At 36.0% G+C, this 23,707-nt stretch overlaps 1 protein-coding gene across 1 annotated transcript in view; it reads right to left on the reverse strand.

Moving 5' to 3' along the window:
* Positions 1-23,282: 23,282 nt before the first annotated feature.
* Positions 23,283-23,707, reverse strand: part of NECAB1 (N-terminal EF-hand calcium binding protein 1) — a 265,090-nt gene continuing 264,665 nt past the window's right edge. Inside the window, exon 15 of the mRNA XM_054691909.1 lies at positions 23,283-23,290. Coding sequence (XP_054547884.1) covers positions 23,283-23,290 — 8 coding nt within the window. The remainder of the gene's footprint in view (positions 23,291-23,707) is intronic.

Genomic DNA, 23,707 nt, shown 5'->3' on the forward strand with positions numbered 1-23,707 from the left:
AGCTCTGGGACTCTATCCATCTGCCTGAATCCATGGTGAACCTGCTCTGTGCTTGCTGGCACTAGAGTAACTTTAGTATTTTACTAAAAATTGTAAATTTAGGAAGTAGAAAGTATTAGCACATTTCTATTCAGTAAGGTTATATATAAATGACCCATGTCAGACAAGCAATGTCTACACAGACTAGTGGAGAGTCAGATGTCTTTCTTGCCAAAGAGGCAAATTTAGAGACAATGAACTAAATAGTTAAGTCTTCATTTGTAGCATTTATTAGTAACATGAACTTCCAGCATGTTTCCTTTTCTGAACCTTCAAGTTTGGCATCTGTACAGTGATTAATATTTTTCTTCAATAGTTAACGTATGGGTAACATTAAATATATATAAATTTAGAATCAAGTAGGTCCTCAAAAAAACGAGTCTTAATTTAAAAAAAGAACGTTATTTGTTGAGTAATAAGATTATACCCAAATTGGTCAGTATATGTGCTAACTATTCCATTGTACTCTACTATTTTAGAAAATTCTAGGTTAACAAGTAATTTCAAATTTCAGAATTTGAAATTTGAACCTTAGAATTTGGACCTTAGAAATTTGAACCTTAGAAATTTGGACCTTAGAATTCATACAAAGTCTCCATATAGATAATATATCCACATTCAAGTAAATATAAAGAAAGGAACCTAAGATATAATTAGTTTTGCTAGCTTCAGAATAGCAATTGTAATTAAACTTTCTGACTTGGAGACCAACACACTAGTCATTCTACTTGGCTTTTATGTTGATTTGTTAAAAATGTATAAACTTGGGGGAAAAAAATCTTTATTCATCAGCCATTTCTCAGCATGTATTAATACAATGGGTCAAACTGTCCTTTAAAAATACCTGTACTATAAAACTGTATGTTAAAAAGACAACTTTATGATATGCATGCCAATTGCCACCCAGTATTGCACATAAGATTGTTTCTTTTGCAACTGTTGTCCTATACAATAGTTGATATTACAAATGCCACTCTCGATAGTGCTGGTAACTGCACAGGGAACTTTTGGTAGCTCTACATTTGTTGAGTGTAGCAGGTTTATAATTTAAGACTGAAGTTATTTTATATACTGATTTGTGGTTAGTCTGTTGTTTTTTAAACTAAGAATAAGGCTTGGTTTGTGGCATCTCGTCCTTCATAGATTGCAGTCTTGTGAATCACTTTTGTAATAATAATAACTTGCCTTTGCCATTAATAATGCTTTATTTAATGCATGATGGTGTCATGTAGTGTGCATTATAATCTCAGGTTTATTCTCCATAATAATCAGTCTCTGCATGCACAGATTACTTTCTTAAAACCCTATAAAAAGATTACTCTGGCACAGTCTTTTCTAATTTCCTTAACTGATATGGTTTATATACCCAGTGTTCTTGCTGTAGTTTTCCTACTACAGATTGAGAGAGTAGGTGGTACTAAAATATTTTTTTGTTTGTTTAAAAGTGCTGCAAATTCATATAATAGCTCTGTAATTCCACAACTCTTGAAAATCCCTAGTTTGAATACTGTGAAATTGCATTGATCAACTAGCATGACTTTACAACCTACCAATTCAGTTTCAGCTAAGTATTGAAAAAACAAGGAAGTATGTGCCAAAGTACTATATTGTATTCTGATCCACTAGTTACATACGGGAAATTACTATTATACATCTCCGTTTTAGGATCCTAATTAAAATGCTTATCATTGAAATACCAATTAACAGACAAAGCTAGATAGATGTTAACTGAGAGTTCTGGCTTGCTTTTATCCAAACTTAAGGAAAAAGTGCTTAGTTATCATTGCCAACTTTGAAGGATTATTTGTAAGTTTTTGCTGTTAACATTTGAATTATGTCCAGTGGTATTCCTAAATAGGTGCTTATAGGGTAAATAATTGTCAGGCTTTTCTGCCCTCCCGCCATTAGGATTGATGACAGATCCCTGTGCTCCTGAATGCATGCCTGATGGCGGGCACCTGAAGTAGGGTTTGGGCATGCATAGATGGGTACACCTGGGCTAAGACTGGGCTTATGGGGGTGGCATCACTGGGACTCCAGCAGAGCAAAAGAGAGACCAGAGGAAAACAAGAGAAGAGAGCAGAGAAGCAGAGGCTGGGAGAGAATACCGGAGAGCCTAGAAAGAGTGAGGACTCGCAGGGGGCTGGAGGGCCTGCCAGCCTCCCGGTCCTCCACCCTCCCCGCACCCCTGCCTGCTGTGTACCTGGTAAACTAAATAAAAGCCTGAAATGCCGGGTCGAGGGCTCCAGATGCCTTCAGCGGTCTCCTGGGGTCATAGAGATTCTGCACTGTGCCTTCCTGCCACTACAGTGCTTTAGCTTTCTTTGGAGCTAAAAGGGAGGGGGGGTATTAAACAATGCTTTAAGCTTAGGGAAATAGTCACCTAGATTAATGATATACTTAAGATCACATGGTTACAATTGTTTCTGAATGTGGTGGCATAAAGTTAAGTGGCATTTTACTTATGACTTTGTCTTGATAGGTGTCAAATTTAGAAAACTTGTCTCTTGTTCAGTATCAGATGATTTTAGTTACACTGCTTAGGAAGTATTTAAATTTAAAGCTTTCTGTAGTAAAAACTATTGCAGGTCCTAAAATTCAAAGGTAAATGAGGTCTAAATTTTTTGGCCTCAAGTAACTCAACAGTCTAATCAATAGGTATATAATATTCTTACTATGAGAAATTATAGAAAAATTAATAAAATACAGTAGGGATCACTGGAGGAAGAACATTAGGAATGAAAAATTAGTACAATTATATTTTATTAGTATCAACTATTTGTTAGGAACTAGAGAACTCATTGTAAGTTGTTTTATTTAACATTACTTATTGAGACATAAAGATATTTTCTATTCTTTCTTTTTTTAAAGATTTATTTATTATTTATACAAGCACTGGGTACAGTCAGAAGCGCAGGAGGGTGAGAGAATTCACCAGAGCGGGGAGCAGAGCAGGCAGAAGGACTAAAGTACACTGCTGAGGGGAGCAGCGGGCGCCAGGAGAGGTCTGCGCGCCATGTGGGACCCTCCTCTGGTGGCCGGGGAGCAGCCAGGGATCGAACCGGCGCTGCAGAGGCTACGGGCAGCTTCGCAACCCAGCGCTCAACCGCTGCGCCACCGGGGAGGCCCCCATAAAGATATTTTCTATGGAAGTAGCAATAGTTTAACCTTGGTCTTGGATTATTAATAGCAGTTTGGAAGAGCAGCAGAGAAAGTGAGGGAACTCTAGTCAGAAGACTTAAATGTACAGTTATTATGGTGAAGCAAAATAACATTTTTGAATTCACCAACTTACTGAACACCCACTGTGTGCTAAATGTTTTGTACTATACACTAGAGCTATACCTTAGTGATAGAACTGTAATTTAATAGTCAGATAATCGATAATTTCAACTAGTGCCATCGGTACCATAGGGAATGAGGGGTGCTTTGTAAACACATAAAAAGGTTACTTAATCAGAATTTTAACAGTTCTCCCTGGGTATGAGTAAATTGAAGCTAGGTGGATTATAGAGTGTTGGCCAGAAGCAGGTGCATGGGCATAACTATTACTTCCTAGGCTTGTGATCTTGGGCAAGGTACCTAATTTCCCTAACTCTTATCTGTATGAGATGAGTTAAAAATAATAAAGCTACTATATATTGAACTCCTATATACCAGGAATTCTGCTAATATTTTACAGATTACTTAGTTTTCACATCAAACCTAAGAGGTAAAGGCAATTGGTTTCCATACAGTTATGTAACTAGGTAATAGTACCATGTAATGAACCCATGTAGTGCCTGGTTCTGAATATTAAATATTATTACATAGGTAAATGGCTTGCTCTGCATGGAATATGGATTCTGGCTTCTGTTTCTATTCTTAATAACTCAGAAGGTGATGGAGAACAGGAGGGCTTTTTTTTTTTTTTAATAAGGCAGAATTGTGTGTAAAGGGATCATAATTTGAAGAGAAAAGAGGCTGAAATCACCCTTTGTTCAGCTAATGCTTATTTTATATCTAGTTCTATTTTAGTTGTAGGAAACTGTAAAGAGAATAAAAATTATTCTTCACTTTAGAAGAATCTGTCACTTTTGCCTGGTATGGAACGAAGACAAATCAGCCATTATAGTATTGAACTCTGATGTTCTCTAAATGCTATAATGTAGACATATTCACTGTATCCTATGAACATAAGGGGAAGGGAGTATTTATATATAAATGGAACAAAAAGTTGTGGGAATGAAGAAATAGATTTTAGAGATATTTAGATAGAAGCAGAATGGGCAGAAAATGGAGACTGATTATAGTGAGGGGGTTCAAATACAGACCTTTAAATTGTAGGTGTCTTTAAGGGTGATCTGAGGAAGTTGGTGATGTCTTTAGGCTTGAAGGGGATAGGGGTGGTAAGGAGGAAATATCTTCAGAGTCAAGGTAATGAATTTGATTTTGGTGCCATTAGAAATTTGAGTTGCCTGTGATAAAATATCAGTGGAAATATCTTTAGGCAATTAGAAAAATAGAATTGTCACTTAAAAGATGTATGCTGGATGTATAAATTAGGGCATGTATATCATGTAGATAGTTCAATCATTGGTATAAAGTTAGTAGGAGGACCAAATCCAAATATGATAGAATCCCTTTAATTGCAGTAAAAGAAAAAAAAAAATCAGCTAAGGAAGTTAGAAGAGATAGCCAAAGAAATAGGAAACCAAAAGAAGAAAGTAAGGGAAGATAAGGGAGGGAGGTCAGTGTTTTAAAGAGGGAAAGCTCAACTTTGACAGATGCTGTACAGGCATATAAAGTTGTTACATATTGTCTTACATGCTGCTTTTGTGTTTGTTTTCCACCCTAACTTGAAAAATAGGTCTTTTCCAGTGAATGTTGTGATTATTTGTTATGTATTAAAGCATTTTGATTACCTTATCCAAAAGATAACAAATTTGCTTTTCCCTCCTAAAGTATGGAACCTCAAGGTCTTTGTGATAATGGAAACCAAAAAATTGATTGGTAAACCGCTTCAACCAGCAAGACCTGCTCGTCATCTGACTTCTCCCCCTGGTAAGCAACTGAGGGTATATATTTAAAATATTAATTGGTTAATGGCTAATTAGAATTTGAATGGCTAAATAATGTATACAGTAATTGTTTATGCTACATATTTTAAAAAATAATGAAAAATGACCCTCCTCTATTTGAGAAATTTAAATTTTACCAAAGAAGAAGATTCTTAATAGTCTTCCAGACCAACAAAGGTAGGAAAAATAAATCTTGACTGAGTAAATATGTTTAGTTTCATGCCGCATTAACCAGCTGTTGCTCATAATCATATTCATACTACAAATTGTCCCCTATGATTATGATCACCATGGAGCAGTCACGTAGAGAGAGAATTAGCCTAAATATATGTAATTGTAAAAACAAAAGAATGATTAGCTCAAAAGAACACAATTTAGGATTACTCTTTAGCTGGAACTTCTAATTTAGGAAACCTAAACAAAATTCTAAAATTAAATATTTTCTTTTGCCTATAAATTAATTTTTTTACAAATTCTTGAAATACTTGGTATGTAACTCTGGAATATTAAACTTATTTTTGTTGCTACAGTATAGCTAACTTAGGTGAGATATATATGTGTATATATGTAACATATAAATTCTAGTCCATGTGTTCAACTGAATAACTGGCTTCTTAGAAAAAGGAAAAACAAGCCCTTTTATTGGTTGCAAAGATGAAGCAGAAAAAATAGTAATGATGCCAGTTCTTCAGTCATCCATTTGTTCTTCCATCTTTGGGTCCTACGAGGAAGATAATCCCCATTTGGATCATGTTTGCTCTGAAGGTGGTTGTGATTTAGAATAGATGAATTAATGGATCGTCTGGATCATAGGTTAGCAATGCTGATCCCATATCCTTCTGTTGAATTGAAGAAGCAGTTGTGTCCAGGGTGAAGTCTCAGATTTTATGCTAAATGGAAGGATATAAAGCCATTGACAGAGCTCCTTTCTGTAATCATCCTTTTTCTTTTTTTTTCTTTTTAGATTTATTTATTTATACAAGCACTGGGTACAGTCAGAAGCGCAGGAGGGTGAGAGAATTCACCCAGCGAGGGCAGAGAGCAGAGCAGGCAGAAGGACCAAAGTACACTGCTGAGGGGAGCAGCGGGCGGCAGGAGAGGTCTGCACGCCATGTGGGACCCTCCTCCGGTGGCTGGGGAGCAGCCTGGGATTGAGCTGGCGCTGCAGAGGCTGTGGGCAGTTTTGCAACCCAGTGCTCAACTGCTGCGCCACCGGGGAGGCCCTGTAACCATCCTTTTTAAATGCATTCATCTCTCCTGCATACCATACAGATTCAGTTTTTGCTAATTATTTCCCTCTAGGAGTAAAATGGGGGTGTGTGGGCAAGTAGCCCTGATCTCTCATTTAATTATATCCTCTTAAGATCTAGTCAGGAGTATGGTTTTATTAGGCAGAAAAGTTTAGTAAATCAGAAATTAATTTTGCCATTTTCCACATAACTTCCTTACTCCCTGGCCATCTTATGTCCATAATGAAATCTTTTTCAAGACTGATACTCAATTACTTTCTTTGTGAAACCCCAAAGCCCATTCTGCTCTCCTGTAGTATCTTCTCTAAACCTCTCATTTAAGTTATTTTTGAAATAATTGTTACTTGTAAGTATGTTTTTTAAAGAGTACTATGAACTCTTTTATCTCTGAACATTTTTTTACCCCCTAACACAGTGGCTGACATTCCATAAAGTTGAATAAATGTTGAATAAATGAACTACCAGAAACATTTTAAAATAGGGCCTAGAATATCCTGGAATAGCTAACATTTTGTGATAGTGTTATATATTTATTGAAGTCATGTATATTTGAAATTGTAATTTTTCCTCTTAACAGGGGTAGTCTTCCCTTTCAACTTTCAAAACGAATATCCATGCAACACCCAGTGCTTGCAAAGTGGAGTTAGCAGAGTAAGTCTTACTGATTGTAATAAAATAAGCCATTATCCACTGAACAGTATTATTTGTTAGATGGATTTTCTGTATCTGTAACTATGCTCACTGCTTTATATACCTTTTAAAAAGTTGTGATATATTTCAAGTATATATTAAAGAGAATCGAACCCTCATTGTACCTGTTGCCCACCATTTTCATATCTAAACATTGTGCTATATTTGTTTCAGAAAATTTTAAAGAATCTTAGATATATTTAAAAATCCCTGTATATACCTTCACCATCCCATTTCCTTTTAACCTTTCTCCAAAGTAGTAATCCTCAATTTTATTGTTTCCATCATGTTAGTATTTTTACTATAACAAATAGAATTGTTTTAACTGTTTCATAGTATTATGTAAATAGTATCATACTTACATGTTTTTGCCACTTTTTTCATTTAGGTTTATATTTTAAATTTTCTAATTTATTAATTTTGACTAAATAATATAGTCACGAAGTTTAAAATTTAGGACATACAAAATGGCAGTTACAGAAAATTTTTCTCCACTCTCTAACCCCCAGTTACCAGTTTCCTCTGAACAGAAGTAATGATTGAAGCAGTTTCTTATCTACATACTTCCAAAAATAGATCAAGACTATTGCAAGCTCAAGCATAAACATATCCATAAATGAAATACTAGGCAACTTAACATAAAGGAGCTCGATATATGCCAACATAGAAATTGTTTTTATAAATTTACATTTTTCATTCCACTTCTGTTTATGGGCACAGGCACTGTGTTCACTACAATGAACATCAGTTTATGTTACATTTTTTATATGTTTGAGAGGTTGTAAAATTGGGATAGATTTGCTATATTAAAAGATAATCTCATCTCCAGTGTTATTAGATACTGCCAAATTACTCTCCAATGTGATTTGCAGTAGCTTTGATTTTTCTATATCCTTAATCTTTTTATTGTTAGACATTTTCTTGCTTGTTTAACAGGAATTTTCTCTGTTTATTGCTTTTAATTTTTTAATTTTCCATTGTGTCTTGAAGTGGAACATCTTTTCATTTGTTAAGTTTGACCACTGGGTTTTGTTCTTTTTGTGACTAACCAATTTATATAATTGTCCCATTTTCTTTGGGTTGTCTTTTTCTTCTTGCTGTGTATTCCTTTAAAGTGTATTCTGGATTCCAGTTATTGCTCTTAAGTGCAGAGCAAATACTTTCTTTCCTAAGAATTGGTTTGTGAGAGAATAGTTTAATTTTTGTAGTATTTTTGTTCAGAAGTTTTAAATCTCAAAGTAATCATATATCAGTATTTCCTTGCAGAGTTCATTTTTTGTATCATAGTTTATAAGTCTTTCCATCTCAAAAAATGAGATTTTCTGAACTATTCTTCCAAACACTTTAAGATTTTACCTTTGCATTTAGATATATTTTCTACATGAAATTTATTTTTTTGTATGAGAAATTAAATTTTTTCATATAGATGACCAATTGTAAAGCATAATTGACTGAGAAATCTTTTTTTAATGCAAATTTGTGCCATCTTAGTTTATAATAAGCTTTCATATCAACTGGATCTCTTTCTGGACTTTTTATTCTGTTCCACTGATCTATTTGTATATCTCTATATACAAATATATAAATGATTAATTGCTCTTGCATTGTAATGAATTTATTTATTAAAATGTTTTATTTGTTCAGCAACTAACATTTTCTTAACTAATCCAGTAGTAATGCTCAACTCCATGAAACTGTTTCCTCTCTTCTAGAATCTTTACATTTAAAATGAGAATATTAATATTGCAAATTTTATAGAAAAATCAAGTTATGTAATTCAATTTACTTTGCAAAGCGATTTAAAGACACTTTTGGGAAAGATGAAATGGCCTATATTTTCATTGTGGAGTTAGTTACATAGGGCATATCTATGCCTAAAAACTCGTTGAACAAAAGGGTTCATTTTACTAACTGTAAATTATGCCTCAAAAATTTTATACTATTTAGGATTCATTCCAGGGACACAAGGATGGTTTAACATCCGAAAATCAATCAACGTTATCCAACACATTAACAAAAAGAAATATAAAAACCATATGATAATATCAATAGATGCTGAGAAAGCTTTCGACAAAGTGCAACACCCATTCATGATAAAAGCCCTTGAAATTCTTGGGATACAAGGAACATACCTTAACATCATAAAGGCCATCTATGACAAGCCAACAGCCAGTATCATTGTCAATGGTGAAAAGCTGAAAGCAATTCCATTAAGATCTGGAACAAGACAAGGATGTCCACTCTCACCACTGCTTTTCAATATAATACTGGAAGTCCTAGCTAGGGCAATAAGACAAGAGAAAGACATCCAAGGAATCCAAATAGGAAAAGAAGAAGTCAAACTATCACTATTTGCAGACGATATGATATTATACATAGAGAACCCCAAAAACTCCACAGAAAAGCTAATTCAACTCATCAATCAGTTCAGTAAAGTGGCAGGATACAAAATCAACACGCAAAAGTCAGTAGCCTTCCTATACACAAACAATAAATCTGAAGAAGAAGAAATCAAAAAAAACATCCCTTTCGTTATTGAAACAAAAAAAATCAAATATTTGGGAATAAATCTAACAAAAGAGGTAAAGGACCTATACAAAGAAAACTATAAAACACTGTTAAAAGAAATAGAAGAAGACACAAAGAAATGGAGAGATATCCCCTGCTCATGGATTGGAAGAATAAACATTATTAAAATGGCCATCCTTCCAAAAGCAATATACAGATTCAATGCTATTCCAATCAAAATTTCAATGTCATTCTTCAAAGAAATAGAACAATTATTGATGAAATTCATATGGAATCACAAAAAACCCCGAATAGCCAAAGCTCTCCTGAAAAAAAAAGAAGGGAATGGAGGCATCACACTCCCAGACTTCAAACTCTACTACAAAGCCATAATCATCAAAACTGCATGGTATTGGAACAAGAACAGACATACAGACCAATGGAATCGAATAGAAAATCCAGAAATAAAGCCACAGATTTATGGTCAACTAATCTTTGACAAAGGAGCAAAGACTATGCATTGGAGCAAAGAAAGTTTGTTCAATAAATGGTGCTGGGAAAACTGGGTCGCTACATGCAAAAGAATGAAGCTTGACCACTACCTCACACCATATACAAAAATCAACTCAAAATGGATTAAAGAATTAGACATAAGACCTGAAACCATAAAATATATAGAAGGAAATATAGGCGAAACACTACGTGATTTGCACATCAAAGACATCTTTACAGACACATCACCCAAAGCAGTGGTAGTGAAGGCGAAGATAAACAGCTGGGACTACATCAAATTAAAGAGCTTCTGCACAGCAAAAGAGACAATAACAAAAACAAAGAGAAACCCCACCAACTGGGAGAACATTTTTGCACCCAACACTAATGATAAAGGACTGATCACAAAAATCTGCAAAGAGCTGATGAGACTCAACAACAACAAAGAAAATAATCCAGTCAAAAAATGGGCAGAAGAGCTAAAAAGAAACTTCTCTGAAGAGGAAATGCAAATGGCCAACAGGCATATGAAAAAATGTTCAACATCACTTGTAATCAGGGAAATGCAAATCAAAACTACCATGAGATACCATCTTACTCCAGTGAGAATGGCACATATTAAAAAAACTAGCAACAACAAATGTTGGCGAGGGTGTGGAGAAAAAGGAACTCTTCTGCACTGTTGGTGGGAGTGCAAACTGGTCCAACCACTGTGGAAAGCTGTGTGGAGATTTCTGGACCTACTAAACATAGAGCTTCCATATGATCCAGCAATTCCACTCCTAAGTATTTACCCAAAGGACACAGAAACATCAATTCCAAAGAACACCTGCACCCCTATGTTTATAGCAGCACTGTTTACAATAGCTAAGCTTTGGAAACAACCCAAATGCCCAAAAATAGATGACTGGATCAAGAAGATGTGGTACATATATACCATGGAATATTACTCAGCATTCAAAAAAGATAAACACATGCCATTTGCAGCAACATGGATGGCACTGGAAGGGATCATGCTCAGCGAAATAAGCCAAAAAGAAAAAGAAAAATACCGGATGGTCTCACTCATAGCAGGAATCTAGAAAACTTAAATAAGGGACCAGGAAAATGAATAACTATAAGAAAGTGAAAATCAAAATCAACAAAAAACTATGAACCAGAGACACTTTTTGGGGGGTAGGGGGCGGGAGGGGAAGGATTGGGGTCAGAATGGGGCGTTTGCAATTGTATGGGGGAATATAAAAATAAAATTTATTATTTAAAAAAAAATTTTATACTATTACATATTTTTTAAACCAACTTTTGAGACATTTACATATAGTAAAATGAAGTGTCTTTAAATCCCTTTGCAATTAATCCCCATCCCCACCCACTTCCACAACTCCTAATGCTCTCTCTTGTTTCAGCTATCCACATACCTGCTTTTTGTAACTATAAATTAGTTTTGATTATTATAGAATTTCAGATAAATTAAATCATACCATATATGTTCTTTGTTGTTGGATATTTTTGCTCAGCATAATGTTTGTGAGATTATTCCTTGCTGTTATAAATATCAGCAGTTGGTTTCTTTTTATTGTGGAATAATATAAGTAATCTGCTGTATGAATATAGGATAATGTTCATTCATCAGCTGATAGACATTGGAATGTATCCAGTTTTTGGATATTATGAGTAATACTGCTATAAATGATTGTGTCAAGTCTTTGAGTGAACATACAATACTCAGAAGTGGAATTGACCAGGTAATATGTATTTTATATTTGCATTTTCCTAATGATTAATGAGATTGAACTTTTTTCCTAGAGTTTATTAGCATCTGTGTCTTTGTTCTTTTTGGTGAAATATACATTCAAATCTTTTATGTGTTTTTAATATATAAATTACTGAATAATCTTCATTAAGAATCAGTACATAATGTGTGAATTTATTTCTAAACTATAGTGTCTGTTGATTTATGTGTCATCTTTTTTCCCAGCTTTGTTGTGATATAATTGACACAGTACTTTATATAGGTTTTTAGTTGTACAATGTAATAATTTAATGTATATGTTATGAAATGTTTGTCACTGAGTTTAAACCATTCTGTATTTCACATAATTACCATTTTGTTATGATGAGAACAAACAAAAAAGTTATGGCTACTCTCAGCAACTTTCTAGTATAGAATACATGTTGTTAACTATTGTCAACATGCTGTACTTTAGGTTCCCATGTCTGTCTATAGATGAACCTCACACTTTATAGACTATTGAAAGCTTTCTAAATAGGTCCTTTGTATTTCCATATAAGTTTTAAATGGACTTGTCAATTTTTACCAAAAAAACCTGAATTTACATCTTAACACCACTGTATCTTCTGATACATCTTTCCATGCTTTGTATTTTCTAGCATGGGGGTCTTGAACATCTTTTGTCAAATTTACAACATTTCATATTTTTGATACAATTGTGAATAGTTCTATTTTGTAAATTTGAAATTCCATATGTTGGTAGCTTAAAATACAGAATTTTTTTTTATATATTGACCTTGTAAACTCATTTATTAGATCTTGTAACTTTTTTTGTAGAATTTTCTCTCCCATTTTTGCTCTAATTTTACTTTAGCTTGTACTATAAATACCTGCTTTCAGGTGTTTTTTTTTTTAAGTAACTAAAAAATAAAAGAATTTTAATTTATTCCTTTTCTAGCACTCTTAATTTCTTTTTATAAATCTGTTTCTGTCTGGCATTATCTTCTTTCTGCCTGAACAACTTCTTTTAACCCCTGTTTTTTATTACTACCTTATAACAAAGCACTTGAAAACCTTGAATGAAAGTAGTAGTGTATTTATCTTTCATGGTTCTGTGGGCTGACTGGGCTCAGATGGCCATTTCTTATATTAGTTAAGTCATATATTGATAGTTGTAGTCTAATAACATATAAGTACTGAATGGTCATGTGATTTACTCAGTTGGCAGTTGATGCTCATTATTAGCTTGGAGTTCAGTTACTCCTATAGAGTGAAGGGAACACCTACAAATGACCTCTCCAACTAGAACTTTGCACAGCATTTTAAAAATATTTACATCATTCTTCCTTTTTATACAATGTAAGCTTTCTCCTTTCAAGTGTAGTCCCCATAAAATTCCCACCACCAGTTTACCTGTGCACCATCACCATAGTCCCTTGTGCTCTTCCCTCCCCTGTTTTGATCCCTCTTCCTCCTTCTCCCCTGCAGAGTATCTCTGATTTATATTTGCCTGTTTTGTTTTTTAATTTATTATAATTATTTTTTCCTAATCCCTTATTTGGTTCTCCTGTATTCATCCTATAAATGAAACAATCCAATATTTTTCTTTCTGGCTTATTTCACTGAGCATAATCCCTCCCAGCTCCATTCATGTTGCTGTGCCTGGCATGAGAGTTTATCTTTCTTTGATTGCTGAGTAATATTCCATTGTGTATGTATACTACATCTTCTTGATCCAGTCATCAATTTTTGGGCATTTGGGTTGTTTCCATATCTTACTTATTGTAAACACTGCTGCAATAAACATAGGGGTGCAGGTATCCTTTTGAATTAATGTTTTTGTGTCCTTTGGGTAGATTCCTAGCAGTGGAATTGCTGGGTCATATGGAAGCTCCATTTTCAGTAGTTTGAGGAACCTCCACATAGCTTTCCATAGTGGTTGGACCAGTTTGCATTCCCAGCAGCAGTATAGGAGGGTTCCTTTTTCTCCACACACATCCTCATCAACATTTGTTGTTTCCTGTTTTTTTGTTTTGTTTTGTTTTAATTGCCATTCTCACTGGTGAAGGTGGTATCTCATTGTGACTTTGATTTGCATTTCCCTGATTTTGGAATGCTGAACATTTTTTATATACCTGTTGGCCATTTGCATTTCCTCTTTGGAGAAGTGGTTTTTTTTTTAGTTCTTCTGGATTGTTTACTTTGTTGAGTTGTGTCAGCTATTTGTAGATCTTTGTGCTCAGTTCCTTATCAGTTATATTGTGTGCAATAATTTTTTCCCAATCAGTAGGGTGACTCTTCGTTTTGGTTAATGTCTCTTTTGCTGTATAAAAGCTTTTTAGTTGGATGTAATCCCAGCTATTCATCTTTTCCTTTACTTTCTTTGCTTTGGGGGACTGTGTTTTTAAAGATGTTCCAGAGATGTATGTCATGTAGTGTTTTGCCTGTATTTTCTTCTGTATATATTTTGTGGTTTCAGGTCTTATGGCCAATATTTTTATCCATTTTGAGTTGGTTTTGTGCATGGTGTGATGTAGTAGTCTAGCTTCATTGTTTTGCATGTAGCAGTCCAATTTTCGCAGCACCACTTACTGAACAAGCTGTCCTTGTTCCATTGCATACTCTTTGTTCCTTTGTCAAAGATTAGTTGTCCATAAATATGTGGGTCTATTTCTGGGTTTTCAGTTTGATTTCATTGGTCTGTGTGTTTTCATTCCAGTACCATACTGTTTTAATTAATAAGACTTTGTAGTATAGTTTGAAGCCTGGGAGTATGATACCTCCATTTTCCTTTTCAGTCAGGAGAGCTTTGGCTATTCAAGGTTTTTTGTGGTGCCATATGAATTTCATCAATATTTTATTTATTTGAAGAATGTCATTGAAATTTTTATATGACTAGCATTGAATCTGTAATTGCTTTTTGTAGGATGGCCATTTTGATAATGTTTATTTTTCCAATTGATGAGCAGGGGATGTCTTTCCATTTCTTTGTGTCTTCTATTTCTTTTAACAATGTTTTATAATTTTCTTTGTACAGGTCCTCACCTCTTTTGTTAGGTTTATTCCCAAGTATTTGATTTTTTGTTTGTTTCAATTATAAAAGGGATGGTTTTCTTGATTTCTTCTTCTTCAGATTGATTGTTTGCATATAGGAAGGCTACTTTATTTTTTTTTTTTGTGTGACCCTCGCCAGTGGCTGGGGATCGAAATGGCGCTGCAGAGGCTGTGGGCAGCCTCACAACCCAGTGCTCAACCACTGCACCACCAGGGGAGGCCCTACTGTTTGGTTTTGTGTGTGTGTGTTGATTTTTTATCCTACTTTACTAAACTGATTGATTATTTTGATTAGTTTTTCTGTGGAGTTTTTAGGGTTCTCTATGTATATTATAGTCTGCAAATAGTGATCGTTTTACTTCTTCTTTCCCTATTTGGATTCCCTGAATGTCTCTCTTTTGTCTTACTGCTCTGGCTAGGACTGCCAGAATTATATTGAAAAGCAGTGGTGAGAGTGAGCCTCCTTATCTTATTCCAAATCATAGGGAAAGGCTTTCAGCTTTTCTCCATTGAGAATGATATTGTCTATGGGTTTGTTGTAAATGGTCTTTATTATGTTAAGGTATGTTTCTTCTATCCCAAGAATTTTGAGGGCCTTCATCATAAATGGATGTTGAACTTTGTCAAATGCTTTCTTGACTTCTATTGATATGAGCATATGGTTTTTATTGTTGTTGATGTGTTGGATTATATTAATTGATTTCCAGATGTTGAACCATCCTTGTGCCCCTAGAATAAATACTGCTTGGTCATGGTGAATTATTTTTTTGATGCATTGTTGGATTCTATTGTCTAGGATTTTATTGAGGATTTTTGCATCAGTGTTCATTAGAGAGATTAGCCAGGAGTTTTCGTTTTTTGTGTTGTCCTTGTTCAGTTTTGGTATTAGTGTGATGTTGGCTTTATAAAATGTATTTGACAATATTCCTTCCTTCTCAATTTTTTGAGTTTGTGTAGGATAGGCACTAGTTTGTCTCTGAACACTTGGTAGAATTCGTTTGTGTAGCCATCTCATCCTGAGGTTTTATTTTGGGGAGGGTTTTGATTACTGCTTCAATTTCACTGCCTGTAACTGGTTTGTTTAAATGTTCTATTTCTTCTTTATCTAGCTTTGGATGATTGTATAGTTTTAGGAATTTGTCTTTCTCTTCTAGGTTGTTGAATTTGTTTGCATGTAACTTTATAGTGATCTCTGACTATTCTTTTGATTTCTGATGTGTCTGTTCTAATGTCTCCTCTTTTGTTTATGATCCTATTTATTTTGCTTTCTCCCATTTTTTCTCTGTAAGCCTGCCTAGAGGTTTGTCTATTTTATTTTTTCGAGAACCAACTTTTGGTTTTGTTGCTCTTTTGGATTGTTTTCAACTTCTGTCTCATTTTTTTCTTTGATTTTTATTTCCTTTCTTCTACTGGCTTTTGGGGTTTTGTTGTTGTTGTTGTTGTTCTTTTTCCAGTTCTTCAAGTGAGAGATTAGGTTGTTTCTTTGAGTTCTTTCTTGTTTCTTGATGTGAGCCTGTATTGCTATATATTTTTCTCTTACGATTGCTTTTGCTTTGTCCTTTATGTTCTGTCAGTGAGTTTGTGTCCTCATCGTCATTCATTTCAAGGTATTTTTCAGTTTCTTCTTTGATCTTCTCCTTTATCCAGTGGTCTTCCAGTAGTGTGGGTTTCAATCTCCATGAGGTAAGAGAGTTCCTTGCTTTCTTTTCATGATATGTTTCTAGTTTGATGCCTTCGGGGTCACAGAAGATAGTTGGTATAATTTTGGTCTTAGTATATCTTTTGATGTTTGTCTTGTGGCCTCAGTATGTGATTGATCCTGGAGAATGATCCATATGCACTTGAGAAAAATGTGTACTTGGATTTTTTTGGGTGCAGTGTCCTATAGATGTCTATTAAGCCCATGAGGCCTAGGTTCTTATTTAGAGTTCTAGTGTCCTTGGTTATTTTTTTGTCTCATTGATCTATCCATTGGTGAGAGTGGTGTGTTGACATCTCCCACTACAAATGTATTTTCTCTAATGGCTTTTCAGAGATGATAATTGTCTGACATATTTTGGTTCTCCTTCATTTGGTGAATATATGTCATTGAGAGTTATGTCTTCTTGATGTATTGTCCCCTTAATCATAATGCAGTGACCGTCTATGTCTTTTTTTTTTTTTTTGTGGACCCTTGCTGGCTGCCAGGGAACAAACCGGTGCTGCAGAGGCTGCAGGCAGCCTCGCAGCCCAGCGCTCAACTGCTGCACCACCAGGGGAGACCCTATATCTCTTTTTACCTTTTTTAGTTTGAAGTCTATTTTATCAGATATAAGTATAGCTGGTAAGTGTGACCAGTTAAATGGTCCTGCTGATTTCCAGGGGGGGGATGGTAGAGAAGCGCCACACAAAGAGGCTTGCATCCCATGCTGTGTGCCCGCAAATGCCCCATTTGCCCATCTGTCTTTGTCTGGATCTCTCAGATGTCTCTGGCTTCTTCAGGCATCATAGTCTCCAAACTTTTTCTCCTCCTGCTAGACTAAGTGGGCTGGCTTTGTGGGTGGGGGAGGGGGGAAGGGGCCCAATGATTTTCTCTCTTCCCTTCCCCTTCCTCTGTCTGGGCAAATCAGAATCACTGGCGTGGCCGTTTTTCTAACGCATCTGGGTCCTGCCAGGATCCCCTTGTTTCTCCCTAGTAGTTGTTTTTAGGGGCGAACTTGATCCTAGCATCTCTTCACTGCCATTTTGATGACATCACCCCTCCCACAGCATTGTATCTGGGTTTCTCAACTAATGTTCTAAGAGAGAAGAGGTGGAAGCTGCCAGACTCTTAAGGCCTGGAAAATAGTACAGTGTTACTTCTCTCATATTAGATTGGTGTGAACATTCACAGAGCTTGCACAGATTCAAGGGGAAGGAAAAAAATTTACCTCTTCATTGGAGGAATGTCTGAGATTTATAGCCATCTTTGATTTGTTTAATTTGAATTTCCTTTAATCTGTATTACCAGTTACTGCCTTTGCCCATTCTGTACTGTTGGCTTTTTTTTTTTTTTAATATTTCATGGGAGATCTATTATTCTACAGAAATTAACTCTTTGCAAGTTTAGTTTTATCCTGTTTACCTTTTGTCTTTCACTATTGTTTGTAAATCTCACACTCTGTGTTTTCATTGTAGGAATAAGGTTGATGTGCATTTGCCTCTTTTGTTCTTATTCTCAGTGATAAATATTTAAGATGAGTGCAGGGGCGGGGCTAGGAACATTTTTTCTAAAACGTGAAATAGGGCCTCCCCAGTGGCGCAGCGGTTGAGCGCTGGGTTGCGAAGCTGCCCACAGCCTCTGCAGCGCTGGTTTGATCCCCGGCTGCTCCCCGGCCACCGGAGGAGGGTCCCACATGGCGCGCAGACCTCTCCTGCCGCCCGCTGCTCCCCTCAGCAGTGTACTTTGGTCCTTCTGCCCTCTGCACCCAGCTCTGGCTCTGGTGAATTCTCTCACCCTCCCGCGCTTCTGACTGTACCCAGTGCTTGTATAAATAATAAATAAATCTTTAAAAAAAAATAAAACGTGAAATCGCTAAACAATATCTAGGCATCATATTGTATATTATACCATAAGTTGCAAAGAGCCTTGATTTGCAATTTAAAAAAAAGTGATGTTATTTTGCTTTACTCAGCCCTGTCTAGCTCTTTCCTTTTCTTAAACTAACCATTTTATCTTTTGCTTCCCAGCATAAGGCTGTTTTTTTATTTCCATAGAAATTCATTTTTTTCCCACTGTTAAGCATGCTAACCCCTACTAATCCTCAAAGTGTGGTTTAAACTTCACTGCTTGTATAAACTATTTCCTTATTATTCCTACACCAACTTCGTTAGCACTACTCAGTTTTTACATTGCACTCCCTGCATATCCTTATGTAGAACTTCTCAAATTTTACTGGGATTTGGTTGTTTTATTTTTTGATCTACATTATTGTTTGTGAGCCCTCCAAGGACAGATACTGGAATGTCATGTTTATATTCGTGGAACAAAGCACAGTGCTGGTCACATAACAGACAATGCTTATTAAATGAATGGATTTAATAGTACCACTGCTACTGATTTGGCATCCTTACTAGAATCAGGAGAGGAACATGGGCCTCCCCGGTGGCGCAGCAGGTTGAGCGCCGCGCTGTGAAGCTGTCCAGAGCCTCTGCAGTGTGGGTTCGATTCCCAGCCGGGCAGGGAGATTCCCACATGGCACGGCAGACCTCTCCCGTCTTGCCCGCTGCTCCCCTCAGGTGTGTTTTTCGGTCCTTCTGCCTGTTCTGCTCCCTTCTCTGTCTCCGGTGAATCCTCTCACCCTCCCGCGCCTCTGGCCTGTACCCCAGTTCTTGTATAAATAAATCTTTAAAAAGGTGAGAGGAACAAAATATAGAAAAATACATGTTTTTTTAGAATGTGACACTTTCTGCTCTGTTGACATCTATGCTATGAATGGTGCCCCTGTGGATGCACAACATTCATAATTTATAGTGACCCTGAGTTTAAACTACCTTCCTGCTTCTATGTACTTATGATCCGGATTTCCACAAACACTTATGATCCTGATTTTCCATGTCTATAACAAGGTGATCAGAACACTATTTCCATATAACATCATGAGAGTTAAATGAGATAACAATCACTTTATAAAATTTTCGTAGGTGTACTTTCTTACATGCTATGAAAGATTTGAAATAATCATACTCTCAGTTGTTACTATGTATATACATGCAAAGGACAATATACTTCCCCCAAGCTTTTTAAGATGCATTTGACAAATAAAAATGGTATATATTTACATTATGATTTTAAAAGGTTAATAGACTTGGTGATATACAACATCAAGATGTAATGTGATTACCATTATCAAATTAACATATCCATTACCTCACATAGTACTAACTTTTTTTATTGTGAGAGCACTATAGATCTACTCTTAATAGGAAATTTTAAATATACAATATTAATTTTTATCACCATACTAAAACATTATATCCCCTTAACTATCTCATTTTTTAACTGAAAGTTGTTCTCTTTTACCATCATATCACCATTTCACCTATCCCTGAGCCCCTGGCAATCACTGTACTATTCTCTGGTATCTGAGTTTGGGTATTTCAGATTGCACATATATGATTATAAAGTATTTTGTATTTCTGTGTTTGGCTTATTTCACTTAACATAATGTGTTCCATGTTTTTCCATGTTTTCATAAATGTCAGGATTTTAAAAAATATTTTTGGTGAATAATATTCCATTGTATGTATACACAACATTATCTTTTCATCTGGTGGTGGATGTTTAAGTTGTTAGCACATCTTGGCTATTGTGAGTAATGCTGCAATGAACATGGGAGTGTACTGTCTTCGAGATAGTGATTATTTCCTTTGGATAAATGTACTCATTATACTGATAAATGGGATTTCAATCACATGCAGGATCTTATTTTAATTTTTTGAGGATTCTTTATACTGTTTTCTAAAATGAATGCACAAATTTATATTACCACCATGAGTGTACCTGGATTCTCTTCACCCATCCTCCCCAGTACTAGTTAACTCTTGTCTTTTTGATAATAGCTGTCTTAACAGGTGTGAGGTGATGTTTCCCCTGCTCCCAGAGAAATGTTCCACATCCAATTGCACCTTGTTCTTACAGTGGTGTTTCTTCCTTGGTGAGAGCATCTGTTTATCTCTTCTATCCATCTTTGTGCTGCATTTTCATGTTTTGTTGTGGAATCTGTATTCATTCAAGTTTCAAGTTTGTGTAGATTAATCCATTTCTAGGTAGAGATTCATCGTGATTGTGGGATAGACTAAACAGAAGCTCTTCATATTCTGCCATCTTGGAACACAACCCTCTAGCTGTTGAATTTTGTTAAATATTATTTTGTGTTTATTGAGAAGACTGAATAACTTTCATCTCTCACACCACTATTGTGATATATCAGTTATTGATTTGCAGATAATGATCCTTTGCATCCCATAAATAAATCCCACTTTATCATGATGAATGATCCTTTAATGTGTTGCCAACATATTATTAGTATTTCTGTGAGAGTTTTTGCCTCTCTATTCATTAGGGATATTGGATTGTAATTTTTTTTCTTTCTTTTTTTTAATAATTTTATTTCTTGCCCCTTGATGCATTTTTTTTAAAGATTCATTTATTTATTCATTCATTTATTTATTTATTTATACAAGCACTGGGTGCAGTCAGAAGCACGGGAGGGTGAGAGAATTCACCAGAGCCAGAGCAGACAGCAGAACAGGCAGACGGCGGCAGGAGAGGTCTGCGCACCATGTGGGACCCTTGCCGGTGGCCAGGGATCGAACTGGCACTGCAGAGGCTGCGGACAATTTCGCAGCCCAGCGCTCAACCGCTGCTCCACCGGGGAGGCCCTGTAATTTTCTTTCTTTGATATTTTCTTTATTTTTGCAAAGAAGAACCGGGGTGCAGGCCAGAGGTGTGGATGGGGAGGTGAGAGGATCCGCCAGAGACAGTGGGGAGCAGAACAGGCCAATGTACTGAAATACACTGCTAACCTGGGATCAGGGGGTGAAGCAGGAGAGGTCTGCTGCACCATATGGGGGTTAGCTCCCTGGGTGGGGATAGAACTCAGGCCTTAGCAGTGATAATACTGAAACTTAATCCGCAGGCCACTGGGGAGGCCATGAACTGTAATTTCCTTCCTTCCTTCCTTCTTCCCTCCCTCCTTCCAGTACAAGAGCTGGGACACAGGCCAGAGGTATGTGGGGGTGAGAGGATTCACTGGAGACAGTGGGGAACAGAAGAGGCAGATTGATGGAAGTACACTGCTGAGGGGAGCAGTGAGTGAATCAGGAGAGGTCTGCTGCACCATGTGGGTTGCTCCCTGACCGGCCTACAGAGGCTGTGGACAGCTTCATAGGTTTCATCTTAACCCCTTGCACCACCAGGGAGGACTGACTGTAATTTTCTTGTAGTGTTTTTATGTGGCTTTGGTAGCAGGGTAATGCTGCTCTCATAAAATAAGTTTGGGATCATTCCCTGCTGTTCTATTTTTCTTTCTGAGAAAGACTGGTATTCTTTTTTAGATGTTTGGTAAAAACCACCAGTAGAAGCTGTCTGGTCTTCAATAGAAGAGTTTTGATTATCAATTTACTTTCCTTACTAGTACTGGTCTGTTCAGACTTTCTGTTTTTTCGTGATTAAGTCTTGGTAGGTTGTATGTTTCTTTTTTTTTTTTAAAGATTTATTTATTTATTTATTTATACAAGCACTGGGTACAGTCAGAAGCGCGGGAGGGTGAGAGAATTCACCAGAGCCAGAGCGGGGAGCAGAACAGGCAGACTGACGAAACACACCGCTGAGGGGAGCAGCGGGCGGCAGGAGAGGTCTGCGCGCCATGTGGGACCCTCCTCCAGTGGCCGAGGAGCAGCCAGGGATCGAACTGGCGCTGCAGAGGCTGCGGGCAGCTTCGCAACCCAGCGCTCAACCGCTGCACCACCGGGGAGGCCCGGTAGGTTGTATGTTTCTAAGAGTTTATACATTTTTTACTTGGATGTCCTATCTGTTGGCATATAATTGTTCAAAGTAGACTCATTGGATTGTTTACCTTTCTGTGATATTGTAATAACTCCTTTTTCTTTTTTTTTTTTTTTTAATTTGGGTCTTTTTTTCTTGGTCAATGTATTGTCTTGCCAAATAGCTAACTCTTAGTTTTATTAATCTTTTCAATTATTTTCCTGTTCTCTAATCATTATTTCCTTCATTCTGCTATCTTTGAACTTAGTTTGTTCTACTTTTTCTAGTTTCCTGAGGTTTAAAAGTAGTTTCTTTGAGATTATTCAATTTTCCTGATGTATGCATTTATAGCTTTAAACTTACCTCTTTGAACTGCTTGTGCTGCATCATGTATTTTGGTATACTGTCCCTCCATTTTCATTTTTATTTCTCCGCAAGATACTTTCAAATTTCAACTTTAATTTCTACTTTGATCCATTGCTGCACACGAAAGTTCCATATATCTGTGTTTTCCAACTATTATGATTTCTAATTTCATACCATTGTGGCTAAAGGAGATACTTGGTGTGATTTCAGTCTTTGTACCTTTATATATGACTTGTCTAGAAAACGTGCTTGAGAAGAATGTGTATTCTACTTTTGTCAGATTGTTCAATTCAGGTACACCTTCTTTTATAGTGTTTTGCTTTATTGTGCCTTGCAGATATTGTGCTTTTTACAAATTGAGGGTTTGTGGCAACAATCTCCTGCATGGAGCAAGTCTGTCAGCTCCATTTTCCCAGTAGCATGTGCTGACTTTGTGTCTTTGTGTCACATTCAGTTAAGGTATGTACATTTTTCTTTTAGACATGCTGTCATATATTTAATAGACTATAGGTTCATGTAAACAACCTTTATATGCACTGGGAAATCAAAAATTTGTGTGACTTCATTGTGACATTTGCTTTTCTTCAGCGGTCTGGAATTAAACACGCAGTATGTCTGAGGTGTGCTTATATGGTTCATTTGATCTATAGTGTATTTCAAATCTGCTGTTTCCTTATCAGTTCTTTGTCTTGAGGATCTATACATTGTTGCGTGTGGGGTATTACCAATTATGTTTTTTGCTGTTTTTTAGTTTAGTGTTTATATATTTATGTGCTCTGATGTTGATTGTGTACAGTTTTTATTTCTTCTTGATGGATTGACACTTTATTATATAATGACATTTGTTTCTTTTTACCATTTTTTATGTTAAAGTTTCTTTTGTCTGATATAATCACAGCTATTCCTGAATTTTTGCTTGAAATATTTTTTCTATCCCTTCACACTAAGCCTATGTGTGGTTTTAAAGCTAAAGTGTGAGTCACTTATAAGCAGTATATTTTACTCTGTT

Source organism: Talpa occidentalis, unplaced genomic scaffold (genome assembly GCF_014898055.3).
Source record: "Talpa occidentalis isolate TD23 unplaced genomic scaffold, MPIMG_talOcc4v2.1, whole genome shotgun sequence".
Classification (NCBI taxonomy): domain Eukaryota; kingdom Metazoa; phylum Chordata; class Mammalia; order Eulipotyphla; family Talpidae; genus Talpa; species Talpa occidentalis.